General features: G+C 40.7%; 1 protein-coding gene across 2 annotated transcripts in view; it reads right to left on the bottom strand.

Moving 5' to 3' along the window:
- trim33 (tripartite motif containing 33) overlaps positions 1 to 25,910 on the bottom strand; it is a 90,882-nt gene continuing 64,972 nt past the window's right edge. The window contains exons 8-20 of one of the 2 annotated variants that reach the window (XM_060932366.1): positions 25,260 to 25,377; positions 24,863 to 25,149; positions 22,709 to 22,885; positions 22,400 to 22,609; positions 22,140 to 22,278; positions 21,856 to 21,919; positions 21,401 to 21,551; positions 17,538 to 17,950; positions 15,785 to 15,908; positions 15,526 to 15,600; positions 12,662 to 12,814; positions 1,004 to 1,054; positions 1 to 837 (exon numbers count right to left, since the gene is read on the bottom strand). In XM_060932366.1, the coding sequence (XP_060788349.1) occupies positions 619 to 837; positions 1,004 to 1,054; positions 12,662 to 12,814; positions 15,526 to 15,600; positions 15,785 to 15,908; positions 17,538 to 17,950; positions 21,401 to 21,551; positions 21,856 to 21,919; positions 22,140 to 22,278; positions 22,400 to 22,609; positions 22,709 to 22,885; positions 24,863 to 25,149; positions 25,260 to 25,377 (2,181 nt within the window). In that variant the 3' untranslated portion in view covers positions 1 to 618. The remainder of the gene's footprint in view (positions 838 to 1,003; positions 1,055 to 12,661; positions 12,815 to 15,525; positions 15,601 to 15,784; positions 15,909 to 17,537; positions 17,951 to 21,400; positions 21,552 to 21,855; positions 21,920 to 22,139; positions 22,279 to 22,399; positions 22,610 to 22,708; positions 22,886 to 24,862; positions 25,150 to 25,259; positions 25,378 to 25,910) is intronic. The other variant, XM_060932369.1, reaches the window with a different exon arrangement.

Here is a 25,910-nt window from a genome sequence, read left to right as displayed (position 1 = left end):
TACAGTAGTGACTGTTTTATTGGGGAAGGGAAAAAAATGACCATTTATCAACCTCTCAAACAGAGATGAATTATTTACAGGAGCACAAAACTTCAACGGAACAAATGCATGTATACAAGGAGCAGATAACTGTAAATGTTTATCATACAGCAAGACAAGTAGATGGGCATTTCAGTCCTTTTATAAAGCATAAATCACAACAGATTTACAAATGTGGTCATATGATATTCTTAAAAAAAAAAAAAAAAGAAATTGTTTTTATTTAAGTCCAAACCCAGTTTTAAATACAAGGGTTTTTTTGGTCCTTGTAAGCATCTTCTGATGAGACAAAGACTAGGAACAAACCAACTTATCTGATGACCTCTCCCAGAAAAAAACAAAAAAACAAAAAACCTTTAAGACTCATGTTTCATCGTTCATACTTCTTTACAATAAACCTTCGTAGTAAGCAAGACAGTAATGTGTGCTCTGGATACCATTGAGTCCAGCATGAGTCAGTCAGTCATAGCAGAATGAGAGAGAGAGAGAGAGAGAGAGAGAGAGAGAGAGAGAGAGAGAGAATGTGAGGAAGACCAAAAAACACTGGTTTTGCAGCTCCCAAGTCCTGTAGGATCCCCTTCACTTTATGTGCACAGGCTTTTCTTCAGGTTTTAATCTCTTCCGCTTCGGCTGCACGCAATCGTCGTCCGAGTCCTCCGCTGCTTCCTCGGCAGTGCCCTCGTCCCGGGATCTTTTCTCTGGTTCCACTGGGAAACTCTGGTCAGGAAAGATCACAGCCAGCTTTTCCTCGAAGTACAGACTCACGGCCCTCCCTGCCTCGGCGACCTCCGAGTCAGCCTGTGAAAGGGGAGAGAGAGATGGAGAAAAGAGACAGAGAGAGATGGAGAAGAGTGAGAGACGAAGGACAGCAAAAGAGGGGAGAATTAGAGCAGAGGGTTAAGTGGCTCGGACGCCAACGCACCTGCCCCAACCCTCCATCGGTGTGTGTTACGGAACGGCTTACCTGCACATTACTCTGTTTCTCCTCATCATATACCTGGATTATTCGAGACATCTAAAAAGGGGGTGATAACAGTGCAATAAAATAGAGGGGGGAAAAAAAAAGAAAAAACAAAAAACACAAAGGGGGAAGAAATATTTTATACCATACATACAGAGAGGGGACAACCTCAACTGTATTTGAGGAGCACAAAAATGTCCAAGGAGCACAATATTCAGTCTGCCCAAAAAAAAAGTTCGGCCAAAAGAAAAGAAAAGGAAAAAAAATTACCCCTTTTTTTTGGAAAAGAAAAATGTCAATGTCCGATGTCTCGAGATTTTATTAAAGGTTTTTGTATAGACCCCTTCGCAGTAAACGTCATTCATACGAAAGCGGAAATTGCGCGCGCAGCCTGGACCCAAAAAAGACTCAGCGATGCCTAGTTGTTGTGTTGTCGGGTGTCAGAATCGTAGCAGTGATGGGGTTAAAATGTTCAGAATTCCAGCAGGATCTCACCCATTCCAAAAAAATCGCCGACGTCTATGACTACAAGCCATCAAACGTGTAGACTGCGATGAAAGCACGATCAAAAATGCAGCGCCCACTTCATCACAGGTAAGATCAGGCTATTTATTAAATCTTTTTTATTCTTTCTAGTCTTCGTTTATTGCTGTAGCAAAATACTTTGGTAACATTTGTCTGATTAGCTGGGTCATAGTTACACAATGTAATGAATATTGTTAGCATGTTAACTTAGCTTTGCATGCAATTTTGTTCGTAGGAGAGGTCTCGCTTGACTCAAGCAGTCCAGATTTTGTGCCGTCATTATTTGCGTATGCCGAAAATCACAATTTTAAAGCAAGGATGGAAAGGTAAAATTGTGTGCCCTCACTCTAAATGCCAACTTGCGTTGACTGCTCTAACCTAGCTCCCGCCCCGTTCAGTTTCATTTCTGCTCTCTGCCTCTCGCTTTTTACGCAGCTCTGATTTCTCTTAGCTGCACTCTTTACACTATCATTCCTTTCATGCCATTACCTCCTGCAAATTGCTGTTTAGTGTTGGGATTTGCTGTTGTAGCTAAAGCCACATTGCCATCACATCACTGGCATAATTTGATTAAAACAAAATGAATATGAATGTCCTATTGTTAATCAAGTTGTACATGCCCGCACATAACAATCATATGCGTGTAAAGACTTGTAGGCACGAAGTTTTTCGTGGGTGTACACTGAAGTCTTGTCAATAAGGTACGAGTATATATCTGGCCATTGTATACCAGGGAACTTACTAACATCGTCCGTCCACTCTTTAATTAAATGCGGATCCGGTAGGCGATGTCCACTTGTTAGAGTTAACTTATTTATGTAGCATTCTCGATCTTGTAACGACAATTGTTTGGCATAATCTGACAGCTCATAATGCCGGTCTATGGGCAGCGCCATTGTTTCTGGGTCCAGGCTGCGCGCGCATCCTGGCAACGGTCGGTTTGTTTACAAACATGCGAAGGGGTCTATACAGAGAATAAAAATAAAAGTCTGTAATTGAAAAACAAGTATATAGTGCTTCTTCGACATTGATTCCAGCAGAGTCACTGCAAGAAAGAATACTTTCAAGGTCACGGAAACTTTCCTGTCACATACACACAATTCCTGATGGAAAAAGCGCCAAGATTTTGCAGGGGAAATGAATTTAAAAATAAAAAATAAAAAAAAAATGTTCACTGAATAAACAATAGCTTGTGAATGTCATGAATGCTGACAAAAGATGAAGAGCTGGTTCACAGTGAATAGAGAGACGGAGGAAATGAGACGCGAGTCACTCCACTGGGACTGAAGCCTTTGGAAGTCTTGTGTTTAATAATCTCTTCACTAATCGCTTTAATTAACCACTGATTACATTAAGAGCTTTTTATGCCATGATGGCATTTCATGAACTGACCTTTAAGGTGCTCAATAAACGCAGATAAATTACAACTGCACTCAAATCAATCACTCTTCAAAGATCTGACTGTAAATAATTGAGCTGCAAACCTGGTATTAACATCTTCCTTGGGTGATATATAAAGCATACATTTATGGATTTCATGAATCACTTGTGGATTATCCTTTATTCTGGCAGCATTTAGTCAAGCATCTTTTGAATAAACTGTTTGTTACAGCTGTTTTAATTTGAACCCTGTTGCTGCCAAGCTGTTCCTATTGAGCTCTTAACCCTCACCTGCACAGCTCAACTGTAAAGGGCCTGGTCCCACAATACTGGGAACTAGAACTACAATTATAAATACATCAGTTCCCTGCAGTTTATGTGGTTGATGGTCACACCAGACCGATAACGATACCTATAGCCCAGGCCTGGGTTTGTCCGTATCGGTGAGATTTGCTTCTGGAGAGATGTTTCCAGGCCTGGACCTGATCCGATAAAACATCTGACCAATCAGGTAATTGTTTACATGTGACATGGTCTGAGTGCGTGTTATTTTTCCCCAGGGCATCTTTGTACATCCTTGTTGCATTATATATGATTTTCCATGAAATATCAATCATAAATTAATAAACATATAAATGCAGGTAAGATATTTTAATTATGAACATCAGTCCAAACATTTACAACCCCGATTCCAAAAAAGTTGGGACAAAGTACAAATTGTAAATAAAAACGGAATGCAATAATTTACAAATCTCAAAAACTGATATTGTATTCACAATAGAACATAGACAGCATATCAAATGTCGAAAGTGAGACATTTTGAAATTTCATGCCAAATATTGGCTCATTTGAAATTTCATGACAGCTACACATCTCAAAAAAGTTGGGACAGGGGCAATAAGAGGCTGGAAAAGTTAAAGGTACAAAAAAGGAACAGCTGGAGGACCAAATTGCAACTCATTAGGTCAATTGGCAATAGGTCATTAACATGACTGGGTATAAAAAGAGCATCTTGGAGTGGCAGCGGCTCTCAGAAGTAAAGATGGGAAGAGGATCACCAATCCCCCTAATTCTGTGCCGACAAATAGTGGAGCAATATCAGAAAGGAGTTCGACAGTGTAAAATTGCAAAGAGTTTGAACATATCATCTACAGTGCATATCATCAAAAGATTCAGAGAATCTGGAAGAATCTCTGTGCGTAAGGGTCAAGGCCGGAAAACCATACTGGGTGCCCGTGATCTTCGGGCCCTTAGACGGCACTGCATCACATACAGGCATGCTTCTGTATTGGAAATCACAAAACGGGCTCAGGAATATTTCCAGAGAACATTATCTGTGAACACAATTCACCGTGCCATCCGCCGTTGCCAGCTAAAACTCTATAGTTCAAAGAAGAAGCCGTATCTAAACATGATCCAGAAGCGCAGACATCTCTGGGCCAAGGCTCATTTAAAATGGACTGTGGCAAAGTGGAAAACTGTTCTGTGGTCAGACGAATCAAAATTTGAAGTTCTTTATGGAAATCAGGGACGCCGTGTCATTCGGACTAAAGAGGAGAAGGATGACCCGAGTTGTCATCAGCGCTCAGTTCAGAAGCCTGCATCTCTGATGGTATGGGGTTGCATTAGTGCGTGTGGCATGGGCAGCTTATACATCTGGAAAGACACCATCAATGCTGAAAGGTATATCCAGGTTCTAGAGCAACATATGCTCCCATCCAGACAACGTCTCTTTCAGGGAAGACCTTGCATTTTCCAACATGACAATGCCAAACCACATACTGCATCAATTACAGCATCATGGCTGCGTAGAAGAAGGGTCCGGGTACTGAACTGGCCAGCCTGCAGTCCAGATCTTTCACCCATAGAAAACATTTGGCGCATCATAAAACGGAAGATACGACAAAAAAGACCTAAGACAGTTGAGCAACTAGAATCCTACATGAGACAAGAATGGGTTAACATTCCTATCCCTAAACTTGAGCAACTTGTCTCCTCAGTCCCAAGACGTTTACAGACTGTTGTAAAGAGAAAAGGGGATGTCTCACAGTGGTAAACATGGCCTTGTCCCAACTTTTTTGAGATGTGTTGTTGTCATGAAATTTAAAATCACCTAATTTTTCTCTTTAAATGATACATTTTCTCAGTTTAAACATTTGATATGTCATCTATGTTCTATTCTGAATAAAATATGGAATTTTGAAACTTCCACATCATTGCATTCCGTTTTTATTTAAAATTTGTACTTTGTCCCAACTTTTTTGGAATCGGGGTTGTAATTGTTTTAGACATCTTAATTTTTTATCCGTGATGCATCATCTGTATGAAATCAGTGACCAATCTGTAATATCCTGAAATGTCCGTGACCAATCCATAAATGATTAGCGTCCATATTAAAATCCGTAATCGCTCCTTATTTTTTTCGCGGTGCGGTTTCCATCAAATCCTGCCCTCTAATTGGCTGGCGAGCGGGTCTGTATCCTACGATACGGACCCCAGTTACGGACCTCTGGTGACTCGCTCATTCACAACAACAACAAACATAGTAGAATTTGTCGTCAACATTTATTTATTTATTTTTTAAGATTTATTTATAAGATTTTTGTTAATCTTATATATTTTTGCCAGCATTTCTCAGGAGAATAGCATTCATTTTACATCATGGATAGTGATAACGACAGTCTTCACAGCGAAAGCGAGTTTTACTACCCTGAGGAAGAAGAAATAAAATAAAGCATTTCAGGGGAAAGCTAAAAACCTCTAACTTGCTAATGCCGAGCAAAAACATGGCTGAATCCTGAATGACTCAATTTTGTATAAATAGGGGACTACATAGGTGGCAAAATGTAGTTTTTTTCCTGCCATGGAAGTGCACTTGTATACCGAGGAGGAAGCAATTTGCATTACAGCCATGAATGAGGATTCAAAATGGCGGCTCACCTCGGCTTGGTTTTCTCTTTCGGGCGCTCTCGTTTTCTGTTAGAATTTGGTAAAGAAAAAAATAAAAATATATTTACCAACTTAAGGTCGGTCCGTATGGTGAAATACCATGACCTCGGCCTTGAATACTGACCTCGGCCCAGAGGGCCTCACTCAGTACTTTGAAGACCTCGGTCACGGTATTTCACGATACGGACCTCCCAGTTGGTAAATAACGTATATATTTTGTGTCCTTTTTTATTATATTTCCGTAGTCCGTGACCTATCCGTATTTTGTCAACCACCGGAGTGTGTGCATGGGTTGTTCTGAAGTCCAAGCTGTACAGTATGACCCACAATAATGTGCTACTACTTGAAAAAAAACTTCTATGACTATTCCTAAGCTTCATGTATTTATTTCCCCCGAGTGGCAGGACCAACCGATATAGTCGGGATTATAGTTGTGGTGTTTCTGCTCCAGACTGGAACTAAATTCAGCCATAGGTATAGTCAGTTATAGTTATCAGTGTTGTGGGACCGGGCTCGAAGACACTTTGGATAAAAGTGTCTTCCAAATGACTATGTTAGGGGTGTAATGATGCACACTGGTCGTTAATTTGATTCATGATGCTGGCTCTACAATTTGATTTGATTCTCAGAACATTTTGAACAAAATTTTAATGAAGAAAAATTATGACTTGAAAAGAATCTTCTCCTTCTGAAAACAAATCAAAAAGTTAAAGTTGGAAAGAAAATGTCCTACAGGTTCACCGTATCTTAAAATCATAAAATAAACTTATAATCTCATTCTCATCTCATTATCTCTAGCCGCTTTATCCTTCTACAGGGTCGCAGGCAAGCTGGAGCCTATCCCAGCTGACTACGGGCGAAAGGCGGGGTACACCCTGGACAAGTCGCCAGGTCATCACAGGGCTGACACATAGACACAGACAACCATTCACACTCACATTCACACCTACGCTCAATTTAGAGTCACCAGTTAACCTAACCTGCATGTCTTTGGGCTGTGGGGGAAACCGGAGCACCCGGAGGAAACCCACACGGACACGGGGAGAACATGCAAACTCCACACAGAAAGGCCCTCGCCGGCCCCGGGGCTCGAACCCAGGACCTTCTTGCTGTGAGGCGACAGCGCTAACCACTACACCACCGTGCCGCCCTAAACTTATAATCTCTCCAAAAATCAGACTGAATATATAAACATCTATGATCTGGGGAAAATGATCACCGAAACATAATGAGGTCTGTAGCAGTGCCTGAGGAGTCATTTCATCCACACAAAGAGCTCCAAAGTCGGCTAAACTGACCATCTTCCGCAGCCCTGTTCTTGGGCACCGTAGATCGCAGAGGCACGGGGCTGGTGTCATTTGAAATCTGCTGAAGAACTCCTTTTAACTTTTGAAACGTAGTTGTGTAACCAAATAACCTACAACCCCAGTTCCAAAAAAGTTGGGATGCTGTCTAAACTGTAAATAAACACAGAATGCGATAATTTGCAAAATCATGAAAACCCTATAGTTCATTGAAAATAGTACAAAGACAACATTACAAATGTTGAAACTGAGAAATGTTATTGTTTTTTTTGAAAAATTTATGCCCGTTTTGAATTTGATGTCAGCAACACGTTTCAAAAAAGTTGGGACAGGGCATCAAAAGACTGGAAAATTTGTGTAATGTTAAAAAAAAAACAAAACTAATTTGGTTAATTGGCAACAGGTCAGGGTCACATGATTGGGTATAAAAAGAGCATCCCAGAGAGGCGGAGTCTCTCAGAAGCAAAGATGGGAAGGGGTTCACTGCTCTGTGAAATACTGGTGTGGGCAAACAGTGCAACAATTTAAGAATAACGTTCCTCAATGTAAAATTGCAAAGAATTTCGGGATCACATCATCTATGGTACATAATATTAAAAGATTCAGAGAATCTGGAGAAATCTCTGTATGCAAGAGACAAGGCTGAAAACTGACATTGGGTGCCTGTGATCTTCAGGCCCTCAGGAGACACTGCATTAAAAGCAGACACGTGTCTGTAGTGGAAATCACTGTATGAGCTCAGGAGCACTTCAGAAAGCCATCGTCTGTGAAAACGGTTCATTATTGCATCCACAAATGCAAGTTAAAACCAGATATAAGCAATATCCAGAAACACTGCCACCTTCTCTGGGCCTGAGCTCTTTTATGATGGACTGAGGCGAAGTGGAAAATTGTCCCGAGGTCTGATGAATCAGAACTAGAAATTCTTTTTAGAAATCATGGACACCACGACCTCCAGGCTAAAGAGGAGAGGAACCATCCGGTTTATCATCAGCGCACAGTTCAAAAGCCAGCGTCTATGATGGTATGAGGGGGCATTAGTGCACATGACATGGATAGCTTGTACATCTGGGAAGGCATCATTAATGCTGAATGATATATACACATTTCAGAGCAATATGCTGCCATCCAGACAAAATCTTTTTCAGGGAAGGCCTTCCTTCTTTCACCAAGACAATGCCAAACCACTTTCTGCACATAATAAAACTGCATGACTCTGTAGTAAGAGAGTCCGGGTGCTAAACTGGCCTGCCTGCAGTCCAGACCTGTCTCCTATTTAAAACATTTGGCACATTATGAAGCGCAAAATACGACAAAGGAGACCCGAACAGTTGAGCAACTGAAATTGTATATCAGGCGAGAATGGGACAACATTTCTCTTTCAAAACTACAGCAGTTGGTCTCCTCAGTTCCCAAATGTTTACATAGTGTTGTTAAAAGTAGAGATGATGCAACACAGTGGTAAACATGCCTCTGTCCCAACTTTTTTTTTTTTTAAACGTGTTGCTGACTTCAAATTCCAAATGAGCATAAATTTTTCAAAAAATAAAATTTCTCAGTTTCAACATTTGATATGTTGTCTTTGTACAATTTTTCAATTAAAATATCAGGTTTCCATGATTTACAAATTATCGTATTCTGTTTTTATTTACAGTTTACACAGCATCCCAACTTTTTTGGAATTGGGGTTGTATAATGGGTGTTATTGTTGTGATCTGGACCTATCGGTCACTTCATAAGTGTAGCTGATTCCTGTAACGGTGTACGCTTCTCCACGAAAGAAGGCGATCATGTGACCAGCATGCGCTCTACACATTTACTCTGTGGGTTGTGCAGTTTGGGACCTCTGGTGTTCAAACAGTGCAACTGCATTAGATGCATAATCAATAGAATGCTGATTTTTACGATGTGAATTGCACATTGTCGTGATGTCACATCATTACACCCCTAATATATGCAAATGTCAAATATGTAAAAGGAAAAAATGTACTTTTACTTCATTTCATTGTATATTACTCCTGTCAGAAGCTACTTTATTTTCCTGTGACCGAACCTCAAGTGAATGCAAGTTTCGGAGTGTCACTACAGTGGTGCTTGAAAGTTTGTGAACCCTTTAGAATTTTCTATATTTCTGCATAAATATGACCTAAAACATCATCAGATTTTCACACAAGTCCTACAAGTAGATAAAGAGAACCCAGTTAAACAAATGAGATGAAAATATTATACTTGGTCATTTATTAATTGAGGAAAATGATCCAATATTATAGATCTGTGAGTGGCAAAAGTATGTGAACCTCTAGGATTAGCAGTTAATTTGAAGGTGAAATTAGAGTCAGGTGTTTTCAATTAATGGGATGACAAATCAGGTGCGAGTGGGCACCCTGTTTTATTTAAAGAACAGGGATCTATCAAAGTCTGATCTTCACAACACATGTTTGTGGAAGTGTATCATGGCACGAACAAAGGAGATTTCTGAGGACCTCAGAAAAAGCGTTGTTGATGCTCATCAGGCTGGAAAAGGTTACAAAACCATCTCTAAAGAGTTTGGACTCCACCAATCCACAGTCAGACAGATTGTGTACAAACGGAGAAAATTCAAGACCATTGTTACCCTCCCTAGGAGTGGTCGACCAACAAAGATCACTCCAAGAGCAAGGCGTGCAATAGTCTGCGAGGTCATGAAGGACCCCAGGGTAACTTCTAAGCAACTGAAGGCCTCGCTCACATTGGCTAATGTTAATGTTCATGAGTCCACCATCAGGAGAACACTGAACAACAAATGGTGTGCATGGAAGGGTTGCAAGGAGAAAGCCACTGCTCTCCAAAAAAACATTGCTGCTCGTCTGCAGTTTGCTAAAGATCACGTCGACAAGCCAGAAGGCTATTGGAAAAATGTTTTGTGGACAGATGAGACCAAAATAGAAATTGATTTAAATGAGAAGTGTTATGTTTGGAGAAAGGAAAACACTGCATTCCAGCATAAGAACCTTATCCCATCTGTGAAACACGGTGATGGTAGTACTATGGTTTGGGCCTGTTTTGCTGCATCTGGGCCAGGACGGCTTGCCATCATTGATGGAACAATGAATTCTGAATTATACCAGCGAATTCTAAAGGAAAATGTCAGGACATCTGTCCATGAACTGAATCTCAAGAGAAGGTGGTTCATGCAGCAAGACAACGACCCTAAGCACACAAGTTGTTCTACCAAAGAATGGTTAAAGAAGAATAAAGTGAATGTTCTGGAATGGCCAAGTCAAAGTCCTGACCTTAGTCCAATGAAAATGTTGTGGAAGGACCTGAAGCGAGCAGTTCATGTGAGGAAACCCACCAACATCCCAGAGTTGAGGCTGTTCTGTACGGAAGAATGGGCTAAAATTCCTCCAAGCCACTGTGCAGGACTGATCAACAGTTACCGGAAATGTTTAGTTGCAGTTATTGCTGCACAAGGGGGTCACGCCAGATACTGAAAGCAAAGGTTCACATACTTTTGCCACTCACATATGTAATATTGGCTCATTTTCCTCAATAAATAAATGACCAAGTATAATATTTTTGTCTCATTTGTTTAACTGGGTTCTCTTTAGCTACTTTTAGGACTTGTGTGAAAGTCTGATGATCTTTTAGGTCATATTTATACAGAAATATGGAAAATTCTAAAGGGTTCCCAAACTTTCAAGCACCACTGTATATCATACTCTGTAGAAGAGGATGAGTCAATTGAAATGAAAAATATGAATTATTTTCAGGAGTTGAAACACTCACTCACTGAATGCTGGAACATTTGAGTTTGACAAAAGACATTATGTAGAGAAATTATACACTTGAGACACCTTTTGCCAATAAACAATACAAAATAATAATAATAAAAAAGGGGGGGGGGGGGTCCCCTCATTTGACTCACCCGCATACATTTGGGATTTGGTCTAAAAGTGTTTAAGGAACTCTTTTTGAGGTCAAGCTGAAGATGGCAGATTGTTGTTGGTTTAAAAAAAAAAAAAGTAGGATTTCAGATGAGATATTAATATGTTTGTCTTGTCTAAAGCCACTTAAAAAGTGATTGACAAATACTTCGTTTTCTACTCTTAGTCAAATCATTATTTGGATTTACTTTTGACTAAAGTTTAAATGTTTTTAGCAACACTACCCTGGTTACTGGAAATACAACAGGGGCACATTAGCTTTGACGCTATAAATTTTAGGTGGTCGTACGCCCGACCCGCTCCAAAGCCACCATTAAATGTTAATACCAGGTATGAATGAATAATGACAAACATCAAGATGTCAGCAATGTGAATTGAGGTGAAGGCAAACAAAGACATCTAGCACATCAAAAGATTTTGTATAAGAAATAATTATCTGATTTTGATATTAGGAGTTTGATTTGCAAAGCCAGTATTACAGAGGAACTGCAGATGAGTGAACAATTAAAAAGAAAAACAAAAACATGCTTTAGGCATGACGACAAGCCTTCAGAACAACTTTGATGTTCTTGGCACAGATTCTACACGTTGCTGGAACTGAGCTGGTACAGTAGTAGAGAACACTAACACTCAACTCAAAAATGTCCCATCGCTGTGGTATAAAAGCAACAGAACACCATGGGACATGCTGTTATCGGAAAATAATCAACAACGGGGTGGTGTAAGGCAGCGTGACGTGAAGCGGTATTGAGAGCAACCCCATTCGCTTCAAGCTGCATCACATCACCGCGTTGTTGATCGTTTTCCTACAACGTTACACCCGTCTTGTGTTCCTCCTTACATAATTGGCTTAAAAGTGAAGGATTACACCTTAACAACGTTGGTGGGTTTTGGGCTTGATAAATAATGACAGATCTGACTAAGATGGAATAAGCTTTGCATTTCAAATCCATGATTTTCATAGTGTACAACCTGCTGCTTTGGTTTGTATAATCTGTTAAGTGGAACCATTTTACATATTTATGTAAAATTGATGGCATTTGAATAAAACAGGTACTCATCTAGACAAGGCTTACGTAAAATTACTGCGAGAAAGCACCATGAAACGGAACTCAACATCAGGCAACATCTGGATTTTACTAAAACAAAACGTGCAGTGTGTGTTACACAAATGTAATACTGGTGGGAAAGTGTTTGAATTACTGAACAGCCATTGCAGCATTCATAAACACGCCAAAATGTTCATAGCCATATCGGGTCCATTCACTTGTTAGTATGGGGGTGGGGATGTTTACGAAAGATCGAGTGTACACGGTGCACGGAACTCATGCAAAAAGAAAGAGGGAAAAAACAAACCAAAAAAAAACACCCCCAGTGCTTTCTGCGCCGATTCTGACACCAAAAACATTTACATTTATTTGCTGGTTATACATTTATCTAAAATGACTTGCAAGTGTAGAAGAATAAAATCCAAAAACACAGACACGCACAAAAAAAAAAAAAAACCCATCACCATCCTTGTTCCTGCATGCAACAAGTCTCAGGCCCTTAGCTGGCGTGGACATGCTCCCACTCACCTCGTTGTACTTGGCACAGTTGCTGAACACCAAACGGACATCATAGACGAACTCTTTGGGGTTCTGGTAGTGCTGCGGGTGCTTCAGCTGCAGTTTTCTCTTCACCAGGTTTAAGTCCATGGGGTGCTTTATGATCTTATAGTAATTGGGCACCTGGTAAAGAAGCCAAAGCATAAATCTGGGCTGTACAGAACTGGACTGGAAATGTATAACAACCCAACATGTCTGTCTGGCACCTGGTAAGCCTTTGTTATGAGAACAGAAGACTGCATGAAAGAAACTGAAAAAGCTAAATTGGCTTTCAAATATGACAGGGTGTGCCGTTTTGCTTTTAAGTTAATTAGGCCATCCTTAAAAAAAAATCCGTTTCCTGTCCACCGGGTGAGCAAAAAAATTCAGTCGGGAGGGAGGGATTTTTTTTTTTTTTTTACTATATGGATGGATAAGAAATCGCAATGCTGTGTTTGCTTTTTCTTTCAGTACTTTTTTATTACAAAAGCAGACATTTAATTAAGCACTTTTTTTTTTTTTTAAAGATTTTTTTGGGCTTTTTCACCTTTATTGGATAGGACAGTGTAGAGACAGGAAATGAGCGGGAGAGAGAGACGGGGAGGGATCGGGAAATGACCTCGGGTCGGAATCGAACCCGGGTCCCCGAATTTATGGTATGGTGCCTTATCCACCTGAGCCACGACGCCCCCAAATTAAGCACTCATTTAAGTTGTGATTCGCGCTGTTTGTACCGATAATAACCACAAATTCCCTGCCGACTCGTTGATCAGGGGAGAGTAACTCATCCACGGCCCCGATATGCGGTGTGCACGCGTGCACTCAGCGGAGGCAGTAGTGTGTCGGAGGGAACAGAAGCAGAGATGACGCTTATTTTGTCTCCGGTAAACCAGTCTTCTCTCGTTCAATTACGTGCTGGCAACAAAATGAAACCAAACCGAGTCGTTGGAGTGTATTTTCATACACAAATGGAGAAATGTTCGCTGAGTGTGTAATTGTGTAGCCCCACTGCAGACCGTTGTCGTTGTTAATTCATAGCATGCTCAGCTGCGTGAATGTGTCATGCACCGAAAAGAAGAGATTTACAAGCCAGGAACGCCTCATGATGCAATACGCAAGAAAAGAAAGAAGATTTACTGCCATTTTACTTTGTATTTGAGTAAAGTGAATAAATAAATGGTCTGTGGAAAATACATTTAATCCTGGGAACTGCGTGCACAGGAGTTTATTTTGTGTTTACTCCCCCCCGGCTGGCTACTTATTTGTCATGGCTGGCTAGTATGAGCCTTAGTGGAAAGCCCTGGGAATGCGGAAATGTCAAGTTCGATTTTAGATTTACGAACCCGAAAAAAAATGTAAAAAAAAACGGCGTTAAAAAAAAAAAAATTGACCGCACAAACGGCACTCACCCGGCCGGTGGACTGGAAACAGAACATTTTTTTTAATAAATGGCCCTATTTTCCTACAACAGCACACTCCAGTGTGCTTCATGGCTCTTGTACCACAGGAACTTGAAGCCAACGATTCAAATTGTTAATTAGGAAACAGGCAGCAATACTTTTAAAACATTAAAAAATAAAGTTACATTTAATGTTGATTAATGTTCACAAAACAAGACAATTCCTGTTATTACTTACATTAATCCAAACCAGAGTACATGAACATAAACTTGAAGGCATTAATATAAACCTGAGATTTGAATTACAGTAGGAACTATTACCAGAGCTGCTGTTACAGAAAAATAATCACTTCCTTCCAATCAGATTTGAAAAATCTGTAGTTCCGTGGTACAGTGAACAATTATTCCATGAAATCGAGCCGTACATGAGCTGATAGCCGATGAGGCGCATCGCACCGAGTTGGCTATAAGCCATGTACGACAAGATTGAGTGGAATAACTTTTATTCTATTCACATTCACTGGATTTTGAGAAACAGAGCATTTTTATTTTTTTTGCAAATTTGATGAATAAAAACTTTACGCAAAACGTCTGACAAAATAATTTCCGCTTAGAAGGCAAAAAAAAAAAAACCTGGCAAAATGGCAGGCGCAATCTCTGAAAAATGCTATTATAATAAAAAAAAAAAAAAGATAACCTTTCCATGAAATACTTTCTTTCCATATTTTGTGTTGTGTTTTGTTTCTTCTTCATGTTTTTTTTTTTTCCCAGTTGGCGAACCAACTTCAAGGGGCATTACCACCGCCGACTGGGCTGGCGTGTGGAACAGGCGATTTTATTTTATTTATCTGGGGGGGGGGGACAGGCGTATATTCTTTTCGCCATTTGTTTCTTTTAAATACTTGATAATATTTGGGGTTTTGTTTGTTTTCGAGTAGAGTTTTTATTTCGTCCTCAGTTGACTCAGCAACATGCTCCGCCATTTTATTTTGCTCTACTCACGGTATATGAAGAAAAAGAAACCTTTATTTGTCACATGTACACTTCAAGCACAGTGAAATTCATCCTCTGCATTTAACCCATCTGAAGCAGTGAAAACACACACACACACACACACACACACACACACCCACACACCCAGAGCAGTGGGCAGCCACACTAGAGCGCCCGGGGAGCAGTCAGGGGTCAGGTACCTTGCCTTGCTCAAGGGCACTTCAGCCCAAGGCTGCCCCACATTAACCTAACTGCATGTCTATCCTACGAGTAGAGTAGCTAATCAGAGCATGCAACTGCTCATATCCAGTGAATGTGGATAGAATAATAGCCCTTAAACACGTCCACTATGTGAACACTTATGGTTTCCAGCATAAATATCAGTCAGACTCCGTGATAAACGTTTACACAACAGCTTTGGAAGCAACACTTCTCAAGAAGCACAATGTTGTCGCGAACTTACCGTAGGAGGAACAGGTTCCTGAAACTCTACACTCAACTCATGGCAGAATAAATAAAGCAGCAGACGCTCGCATTTCTGAAAAACAGGAAAAGAAACAACTGAGAAGTCTAAGAAAACATGTTAATGCTGATGTATACACCATTACAAACTCACAATCATACACTCGCCTTAACAGTAACAGTCTTTTTCAAACTGGGAAGAAAAAAAAACAGACTGCTAAAAGGATTTTTTTTTTCTTTAAAGCGGTTCAGGTTCTCACCCTCTGGTCCTCGGGACTCAGACCCTGCTCACTCTTGTCTTTCTTACTCGGAGGATCATCATCGCAATTATACTCCATTTCAGGGTTGGTCAGACTTCGACAAAATGTGCACATCCAGTCTCCACTGTATGAAAAGAAAAAAAAAAAAAAGGAGAAAGGAGGAAGAAAGAGAGTTCAATATCTGAATCATCTAATTTTTTAAAAAAATCAGATTTGAGCTACTTTTATACGTTGTGATGGATGAGATGGACATGAGGAGTGTTTAGGATCCAAATGTACCTTCAATGAATTTAAAATGTCTCAAATCATCATAATCCATTTAACTTGAGTGCTGTAACTGTACTGAGAGATTTTTCATACCCAATTCATCAGTAAACACTAATAAAAAAAAATACTACTAGAGAGAGTCATAACTATAGACCCCTTCGCAGTAAACGTCATTCATACGGAAGCGGAAATTGCGCGCGCAGCCTGGACCCAAAAAAAGACTCAGAAATGCCTAGTTGTTGTGTTGTCGGGTGTCAGAATCGTAGCAGTGATGGGGTTAAAATGTTCAGAATTCCAGCAGGATCTCACCCATTCCAAAAAAATCGCCGACGTCTATGACTACAAGCCATCAAACGTGTAGACTGGGATGAAAGCACGATCAAAAATGCGTGGGTTTGCAGCGCCCACTTCATCACAGGTAAGATCAGGCTATTTATTAAATCTTTCTTTTTTATTCTTTCTAGTCTTCGTTTATTGCTGTAGCAAAATACTTTGGTAACGTTTGTCTGATTAGCTGGTCATAGTTACACAATGTAATGAATATTGTTAGCATGTTAACTTAGCTTTGCATGCAATTTTGTTCGTAGGAGAGGTCTCGCTTGACTCAAGCAGTCCAGATTTTGTGCCATCATTATTTGTGTATGCCGAAAATCACAATTTTAAAGCAAGGATGGAAAGGTAAAATTGTGTGCCCTCACTCTAAATGCCAACTTACGTTGACTGCTCTAACCTAGCTCCCGCCCCGTTCAGTTTCATTTCTGCTCTCTGCCTCTCGCTTTTTACGCAGCTCTGATTTCTCTTAGCTGCACTCTTTACACTATCATTCCTTTCATGCCATTACCTCCTGCAAATTGCTGTTTAGTGTTGGGATTTGCTGTTGTAGCTAAAGCCACATTGCCATCACATCACTGGCATAATTTGATTAAAACAAAATGAATATGAATGTCCCATTGTTAATCAAGTTGTACATGCCCGCACATAACAATCATATGTTTCTAAAGACTTGTAGGCACGAAGTTTTTCGTGGGTGTACACTGAAGTCTTGTCAATAAGGTACGAGTATATATCTGGCCATTGTATACCAGGGAACTTACTAACATCGTCCGTCCACTCTTTAATTAAATACGGATCCGGTAGGCGATGTCCACTTGTTAGAGTTAACTTATTTACGTAGCATTCTCGATCTTGTAACGACAATTGTTTGGCATAATCTGACAGCTCATAATGCCGGTCTATGGGCAGCGCCATTGTTTCTGAGTCCAGGCTGCGCGCGCATCCTGGCAACGGTCGGTTTGTTTACAAACATGCGAAGGGGTCTATATATTATATATAAAGACAGTAAAAACCTTACTTTATACGTTATATAAATTGAACATTTTTTCACCATTTAAAATAAATAAATAAATAAATAGCCGCACATGAGTAGAACTGATTAAGTTCAAATCCACGCGCTGAACATGCACCAGTAAGTTAAGATGGTGCTGACCTGGGCAAGGAGCGGAGTGTTGGGATATGACAGGTGATGTGGAAGACTTTAGGGCAGCGGTCGCAGCACAGGAGCTCCCCCCCATTCTGACACACTGCACACCAGTCTTCGTTTGGGTCGTCCTCTTTTCCTTCTGTGTTCGACTGGCTGGTCGCGTTCGTCTGAGAGCTGCTGATGCCGCTCCTCTGAGAGCGATGGGAAAGCAGAGTGGTCTGAGTCCCGTTGGTGAAATGAGTACTGCTATTGGAGCTCAGTTTTTGTGTGCTGCTGCTGCAGGACGGCGGCTGGTTCCCGCTCTGTGGCTCCATTTTAATGTTCTCTCCCAATGTCCTTAAAATGTCCTGCACGGAACCGGTGGACACGGAACCCAGGACAGGGAGAGGAGGTGTTAAACTGGCCTCTGGACTGCTCATCTGGACACAGGGAGAAGAAGAATGGGAGTGAGTGATAAACTGTGATACAAGCACATTAGTTCAGATAGTAACACAATGTCAGAGGAAGTGTCATACATCAGAGTGTTTGTTTTTTTTTTGAGGGGGGGGATTAAAATTCTAAAAACACAATACTTTATGTTAACACGCATACCAGGTTTAAGAATGTTTCATCACCTAAAAGTGCTTAAAACTGGCTGAACAATTAAAAAAAAAAAAAAAAACACCTGGCTATAAATCGCACAACATTCAGGTAAAAATGGCTGCTGAATTCTCAAATCTGATTTCTCGGTAAAATGAGAGATTGGTCAGGAAATGGCTATTTATATCTGCGATAACACAAGCGATAAGAGGAAATTGTTATCTTGAACTATAAATGGATTAGAAAAAAGGATGACGTTCTTTAAACAGTGCGTCAGTGATGCAGTAGCTCACACGGCCGTACCAAATCACAAAACCAGGGAGTAACTATAGTGTACACGGATTAGATCTTCCAAACAAAGCAATCAATCCATTGAAAACTCAGGGAGGAGGAGCAAGTTTTGTGAATTGTGGACAGACGGCGGACAGCTATGGCTGGTGAGCTTTTTAAAAATTAAAAAAAGTTAATCACACAGGTTAATTAGAAATTTATTAATGAGAAAATCAACAGATGAAATGCATTTAAAACTCAGGAAGGAGTAGTGACTTTCCTGAAAGTTCGTTAATCGGCCTGATTAGCAACTTGGTAATGAGAAATCACAAAACCAAAGAGTAACTTTTGTGCAGACTGATTAGAGCTTCCAAACAAAACAATCAAAATCCATTAAAAACCTCGGCAAGGAGTAGCGATTTTCCTCAGAGTTCGTTAATTGACCTAATTAGCAACTTGCTAATGAGAAATCACAAAACCAAGGAGGAGCTTTTGTGCACACTGAATGAATGAATGAATTTATTTCTAACATGTATAAAAAAAAAAGTAACTATTTGTACATATAAAAGGAAGAAAACAAGAAATTAAAAAAATAAATATGGTTAGTTTTTTCTTTTTTATCAGACATCTAGTTTTTAGGTTTGTTTACCTGACGTTTCGACGAACGTAACTGTCGTCTTCCTCAGAGTGTCACCGGATGTTGTTGGTGACGCATCTTATCAGCTGGAGTGCCATCTTGCAGGGGACGAACAGACAACAGAAGGTGTGACCGACCTGTCAAACCAGACAGGAAGGTCACGCCTTCGGAAACATCAGCTGATAAGATGTGTCACCAACAACATCCGGTGACACTCTGAGGAAGACGACAGTTACGTTCGTCGAAACATGTCAGGTAAACAAACCTAAAAACTAGATGTCTGATAAAAAAAAGAAAAAACTAACCATATTTAATATAAAGACATAATGAATGCAATCGAAAGATTAAAAAATAAATAAATAAATAAAATAAAGAGCTAAGACATTACAAAACACGGCACATTGTTCGAAAAAGGAGTGGGAAGAAGTACAATACTTTTTTAATTTCCCACCCCTTTTTAACTACCCCGAAATCCAAACTACATTAATACACCTATAAAAATATATACCATATATACACTTCATAAATATCTATATAAATATATAATTACAAAAATAAATATATACTACATACCATATATACACTTTCATAAATATCTACATAAATATATAATAACAAAAATAAATATATACTACATACCTATCCCTGTAAATATAAATATATAAACTATCCCCATAAATAAATATATACCATATAATAATTTAGCTCTAATATAACAAATCGACCCTATTCTATTTACAGATTTATCCCTCATCATCCTCCGTTAACATACTTCCTCTTCCATATACTTGTTTAAAAATATTTTTTTGCACCTTTTTTTAAACAGATTTATATTTGCACTTTATTTCTGTCTCCAGTCTGTTCCATAAAGTCACCCCACAGCTCGATACGCACATGCTTTTCATATTGTTCGAACCTTTGGTTTTTTAAAATTTACGTCTCCCCTTAGATTATATCCCCCCTCTCGCTCACTAAACATTCCTTGTATATTTTTTGGCACTAGATTATTTCTCGCTTTGTACATTATTTGTGCTGTTCTGAATTTGACCAGATCCATAAATTTCAACATGTGTGATTTTATGAATAGTGAGTTTGTGTGATCTCTGTATCCTGTTTTGTTTATTGTCCTTATTGCTCTTTTCTGTATTGTACATATCGGCTGCAGGGTGGTTTTGTAGGTGTTTCCCCAAACTTCGACACAGCAAGTCAGATATGGCAAAAATAACGAGTAATATAGAGTACGCAAAGATTTGCAATCAAGAATATGTTTTGTTTTCCACAGAATTGCCGAGCAGTTTGCCAGTTTTGCTCGTATGTATCCTACATGAGGTTTCCAGCAGACTTTATGATCCAAAATCACACCAAGAAATTTAATTTCCTGTACCATTTCTCTCTTCGTATTGTCTATTATCAATTCTACATTACAATCTATTTTGTGTCTCCCAAACAACATGATCTTTGTTTTGTTTAGATTTAATGATTTTATTTTTGTCAAACCATAGTTTTAGTTTATTTATTTCAGTTGTGATTGTCTCCAAAGTCTGCTGCAAATTCTCACCGGAACAAAAAATATTGGTGTTATCTGCAAACAAAAATTTCAGTACTTGCGAAACTCTACATGTGTCATTGCAGACACACTGATTAGATCTTTCAAACAAAACAATCAGAATCAAAATCCTCTAAAAACTCAGGAAGGAAAAGCAATCTTTGAATTGTGGACGGATGACCAACGATGCATGATGCAACAGGTTATCGGCCTGTGGCAAGAGCTAACCAATTCCACTTTGCGTCAGGCTGCATCACAGGTTATTGATTATTTTGCCAACACACCATGTCAGGTTTTTTTTTTTTAATGTATCTTTACGCAAGGAGCGTAAAAAAAAAAAAAAAAAAAATCTATATGCATCCAATATAGCAAGGAACTGCTGAACATCTCTGGCAAATATCAAGCGTCTCATCTACCGGTAGATGATCGGTTTTCAAAGGAGTCTATGGAATTTACTGCACTTTTTCCTGTGCTCAAAAACTGCTTAATTTATGACTTGATATTAAAACAATTAGTTCTTCAGTCCTGGAATTTGGATTAGGATACCATGAGAGACAAAATTTGCCTTAAAACGAATGAACACATCTTTGTTTGGTGTTGAAAAGGCCTGAAGACTAGTACAGTGCCTGACACGAACGTGAACAAGAACAGCAGTTTCTGGGACTTATTTGTGATTCATAGCTGCACTATTGACAAGCGCTATTGTAGAAAAGACAATAACATCCATTTGAACGATTTCCAAAACGTGCTGCTCTAGTTCTTATCAGGGTCATGTCACGTTTTCATACATGCGTCAAAAGGCAGAGCTGAAACGGAGAGAAGTAGTAGTCAGAATACCATGCAAGCGCTCCGTCGGCCATCTTTGCTCCGTTCGGACTTGACGTTGGCCCCGGAGAATCCACACTCCTCCTCTGCTCCAGGCTCCTGTTTGACCTTCACCTGTTCTGTAGCCGTGTTCCCGGTCCCTGAACTGCCTGCTGACCCTCGGCTACAAAACACACACACACACACACACACACACACACACACGTTTCTACAACAATAAAACCACTAACAATTAAAGAACCCATTTCTACGATGTTAAAAACTGTAATGTGCTAATATTATATTATTCCCCCCCCCCCCCCCCCCCCAGTCACATCACTGTGAAAGACCATTGTGTACAATGTGCACGAGTTCACTCACACATGCTGCTGTTAAACATCACGGTCCTCTTTTGGGAAATGACCTAACAAACACCATGAAGGGGAAAGTGCACCAGCTTGTTTAGATTGCTGCATTGCACCACTTACCTGCCACGGCTTCCTGTGCTGGAAGAGCTGGACGGCCGTGCCGGAGTGAGTGAGCTTGATAACCCTGAAAAACGTCCATCCATGCGTCATTGTATTTATTTTTCTAGTCAGCACAACTAATCCTATCTTACTGGACAAGTTAGCATTAAAATATTGATTTTATACACACACAAATTCAGTACCAGTAATAGTTTTCTAGCATCATCTTTAGGGCACCTGCTATCATTTCTTTAATCATCATTTTATTTTTAAATACATGACTGATGTACATTAGACTGATGTACCTGATGACCCTGGAGAGTGTGTGGAGGGGCCCGGTGAGGAGTTGAGGTTGTTGTTGGATGCTAGAGTTGGGGGTTGTGTGCTAGCAGAGATGTAGCGACTTAAGAGATTATCCAACATGGTGGAACCTGCATCTTCCAGCTGACAAACAAACAGAAGAAAATAAAGAAAAACATTTCAGTGTTTGGCTCCGAGTCGAGCGTGTTGCACAAATCAGTAAAAATGGGATCGGTTCAAGAGCGGTGTGTGTGTGTGTGTGTACCTGAATGGGGGGGATGTCAGGGAGGCAGGGCAGATTCTCAGGGTTAGTCACTGTAGGAATGAGCTCGATGGGGCCCACCACAGGGCTGGTGGGCCCGCGGTGGCCATGGGCACTAGCCATACTGGCGCTGGTGGGGCTGGTGGGGTTGGCAGCACTGATATTATGCAGGGATGCCACAGGGAAGGGGCCGGCGTGGCCGGGGTTGGAATGCTGCAGGGGATGAGAAAACGGGTCGGTTTTTAAAAGGAGGCTTCGGAATGACGTGAAACACAGCTCCTGATTCCACAATATAAAGCGTGTCACACTGACCTGTCTCTGGAGCTGCGGCTGCATCATGGGATACGGCTGCCCGTTGATGCGGGGCTGAGCCACAGGCATGCGGTTCTGTGAGTTGGACATGCGCAGGTGAGGGGGAGGGGGATACATGTGGGGCCCGCCGTTAACACCCTCTCTCTGCAGCGACTGAACACTGATGAGTCTTGGAGGCTACAACAGAGAGACGATGCTCATTAGCAGGTAATACAGGACATGGGTTGAAAAAACACACACACACAAAAAAAAGACACTAATTATAGTACTAATTAAAATGACATATTTGTCAACCCTGCTTTTCACTGAGATGTATATATATTTTTTACTCTAATACGACTACAGATAATACTAAGTTTATACATTTAATACATTTTACAAAGCATGTAAAGAGAAGGAAAGCATATGAACCATTTGGCAAGCGCTTTAAGTTGGTTTTATAAGTGAAGATTTTTTTTTTTTTTTTAAAGTGTACTAAAAATTAAGGGGGAGAAAAAAAAAAAAAAAAGAGCAACGTTTCGGTATCGCTCGGACACAATTATCAAGCGAGTGCTCGTGAGACAAAAGAGTGCTCCGAGAGCACAATATCCTCCGCTGGTGACTGAATTGAACGCAATTGCAATATGCGTATCAGTGACATATAACAAAGAATCCTGTCAAGTTTGTGAGAGGAGTTGATTTCAGAAGGCGAGTACTCTTCCCGGGATGAACGGATGGACATCGCCACGACATAATCCCTCCTCGGGCCTTTCGGCCAGCAAGGGATAAAAATGATTAGCAGGATTTTTTTCTAGAAAAATGTAGTATGAGGGCGCTCACCATGGGGGGGGGGGGGGGATGGTGCCGGTTGTCCGTCCCCCCCTCCGCCGTGCGAAGCCTTTGAAAAATTGAGGCTCCAATGGAACATTCTGAGGCTATCTGAGAGGGAAATTGTAACAAATTGTCTGTCAACATTGAAAAAGAAAGAAGTAATCATCTTCTGCCCCGGACAGTCTTTGGCTTTCTTCCGTTTCGTGCCGCGGGATGACATCTTTAAATGCCCAAGTGTCAACAAAAACAACTCGCGAACTACTTCTGTCAAAAGCTCCCGCGCCGGTGGGTGAAAGGTCATTCGGTCTCGAGAAATCTCGCTCTACAAGTCAGCTGACCTTGTATGTAACCCATGTCAAATCTCGCAAGAGCAGCTGCGACAAGTAAACAACTAAACATGGCGCCTCAGTCTGGAAAACGCCAATTCGGATTGCTTTTGCACCGTCTGGTGGTGTATCTACTATGATTGGAATATTTTTGGAGTAATTATAACGTATTTGATGATCAGACACATTGTCACGTAGTGCTGCTGGGATGTTTTCACGGAGAAAAGATCGTTTTGAGAAAGATTGCATGTTGTGCAGTAGCATACAAGTGCATAGCCTAAGTGTGACTTGGGGTTCAATCAGCATTTCGGTAAGGGGGCGCACGCCGAGAGTAAGAGGGCGCAGCACCCCTGTTCCCCGGTTTAGACGAAGGCCTGATTAGCATAATGCTAAACAAAAAAAAAAATTTGGGCTGTAAGGAGTCTTATTGCACGCTGAGAGTTGGTCTCTCTCTAATGTCGAGCATGTCGTACAATAAGCAGTCCAATTTATTGCTTTGATACTTTACTCTGACGTTTTAAATTGAATTTATACAAATATGAAAGGTGCGATTTTGTTAAGGGTATAAAAATTCTGAACAAAAGTGTGTGTGTGTGTGGGGGGGGGGGGGGGGTGTATGAAAACCAGTTTTTATTACCAGCTTACTATTCTTTAGAAACATTAACCCTTGAGCTATTAGTTTGTGCATACAAGAAAGAAAAAAAAAAAAAAAAAAGGGACTCGAATCAACCCACATTCCTAAAAATTTAGGGTTTACTGATATTTAACTGAAATTTCCCATAATTCAATGCAAATATATGCACTACAGTGACACACAAAGCAGTAGTGGTGCATTGCCTCAGTGATACCATATCCTTTAACAAAGGTGGAAGTTGAAATGAAAGTAAAGACTAAAAACGTAATAAAGCAAACGTATTGAGACTATTTTATAATGAGTCTCCAGTCATACACTCTAGCCCTCTCCAACACACACACACACACACACACACACACACACACACACACACACACAGCTCACCTGCTGCCGTATCATCTGAGGCGGTCCTCCCTGCCGTGGATGCTGGGACATTTGCGAGGCAATGCGCATTTGCTGCTGCATCTGATGCTGATGTTGCTGCTGATGTTGCTGTTGCTGCTGTTTCTGTGCAAAAGCAACCTGCTGCATGTGCTGTAGTTGCAGCTGCGCCAGGTTGATCTGCCCAGGGTGTTTTCCTGCCGTGTTGTGGCCTGGTGAAATCTGCTGCCCCACCATCATGTTGGCAGGGTGGGGAGCAGGTGGGGGCACCTTCTCAATCACCAGGTTTCCTGAGCAAAAGGAGAGGGAAAAAAAAAAAAGAAAATGAGATTTAGCTTGAATGTTTACAGAGTGCCTCAGTATGTTGCAATGTACTGTTTTGGTGATCGTTTTTGTTTACCGAGGTTTACAACGTTCTTGGCCCAGAAGGTGGGGTCACAGAAGAAACGGACTGCTCCATTGGCATGAGGTACCGGGTCAACGCGAGCTTTCAGCATGAAGCGCAACTGGTATGTGATCTTTAAAAAAAAAAAAAACCGCAAAGAGAAAATGATCAGAAAATGCTTTCAACAATTCTACAGAAAGTGCAGAAAATAAAATACATGGTTACAACAGCATAGAATGTAACCCAAACTGTAATACACAGAAATAAACAATTCAGCAGTGTAACTTGTGCGTAAAGTCTTTTAAAAGTGACTCGAGTCATATTAACAACTTGCTAAGTTTTTTAGACACAGGCCGACATTTAGACATTTTTTATAGACAAAGTCGTCCTATTGAGGTTTTTCACCTGACGTCACAGGGTCACGTGACGCCCCGGTGTCCGCCATTTTGAAGGTCAAGCTACATACTAACGCTGCAGACAGAGAGGGAGAACCAGCTTGAAAAAAAAAAAACGTGTTACAGACACTGGATCCAGTGTAAATAGCTGCCGGAGCGCGCTCCGGCTTGCTCCCCCTCAAATTAAGCAGCACGCTCCGGCTTGCTCCCGGAGTGCTCCGGCTGAGGTTCCCGAGCTCGCTCCGGCTTGCTCCCCCTCAAATTAAGCAGC

Source organism: Neoarius graeffei, chromosome 10 (assembly GCF_027579695.1).
Source record: "Neoarius graeffei isolate fNeoGra1 chromosome 10, fNeoGra1.pri, whole genome shotgun sequence".
Lineage (NCBI taxonomy): Eukaryota > Metazoa > Chordata > Actinopteri > Siluriformes > Ariidae > Neoarius > Neoarius graeffei.
Note: the sequence above shows the minus strand (reverse complement) of the source record. Positions and strands in the feature narration are given on the sequence as shown.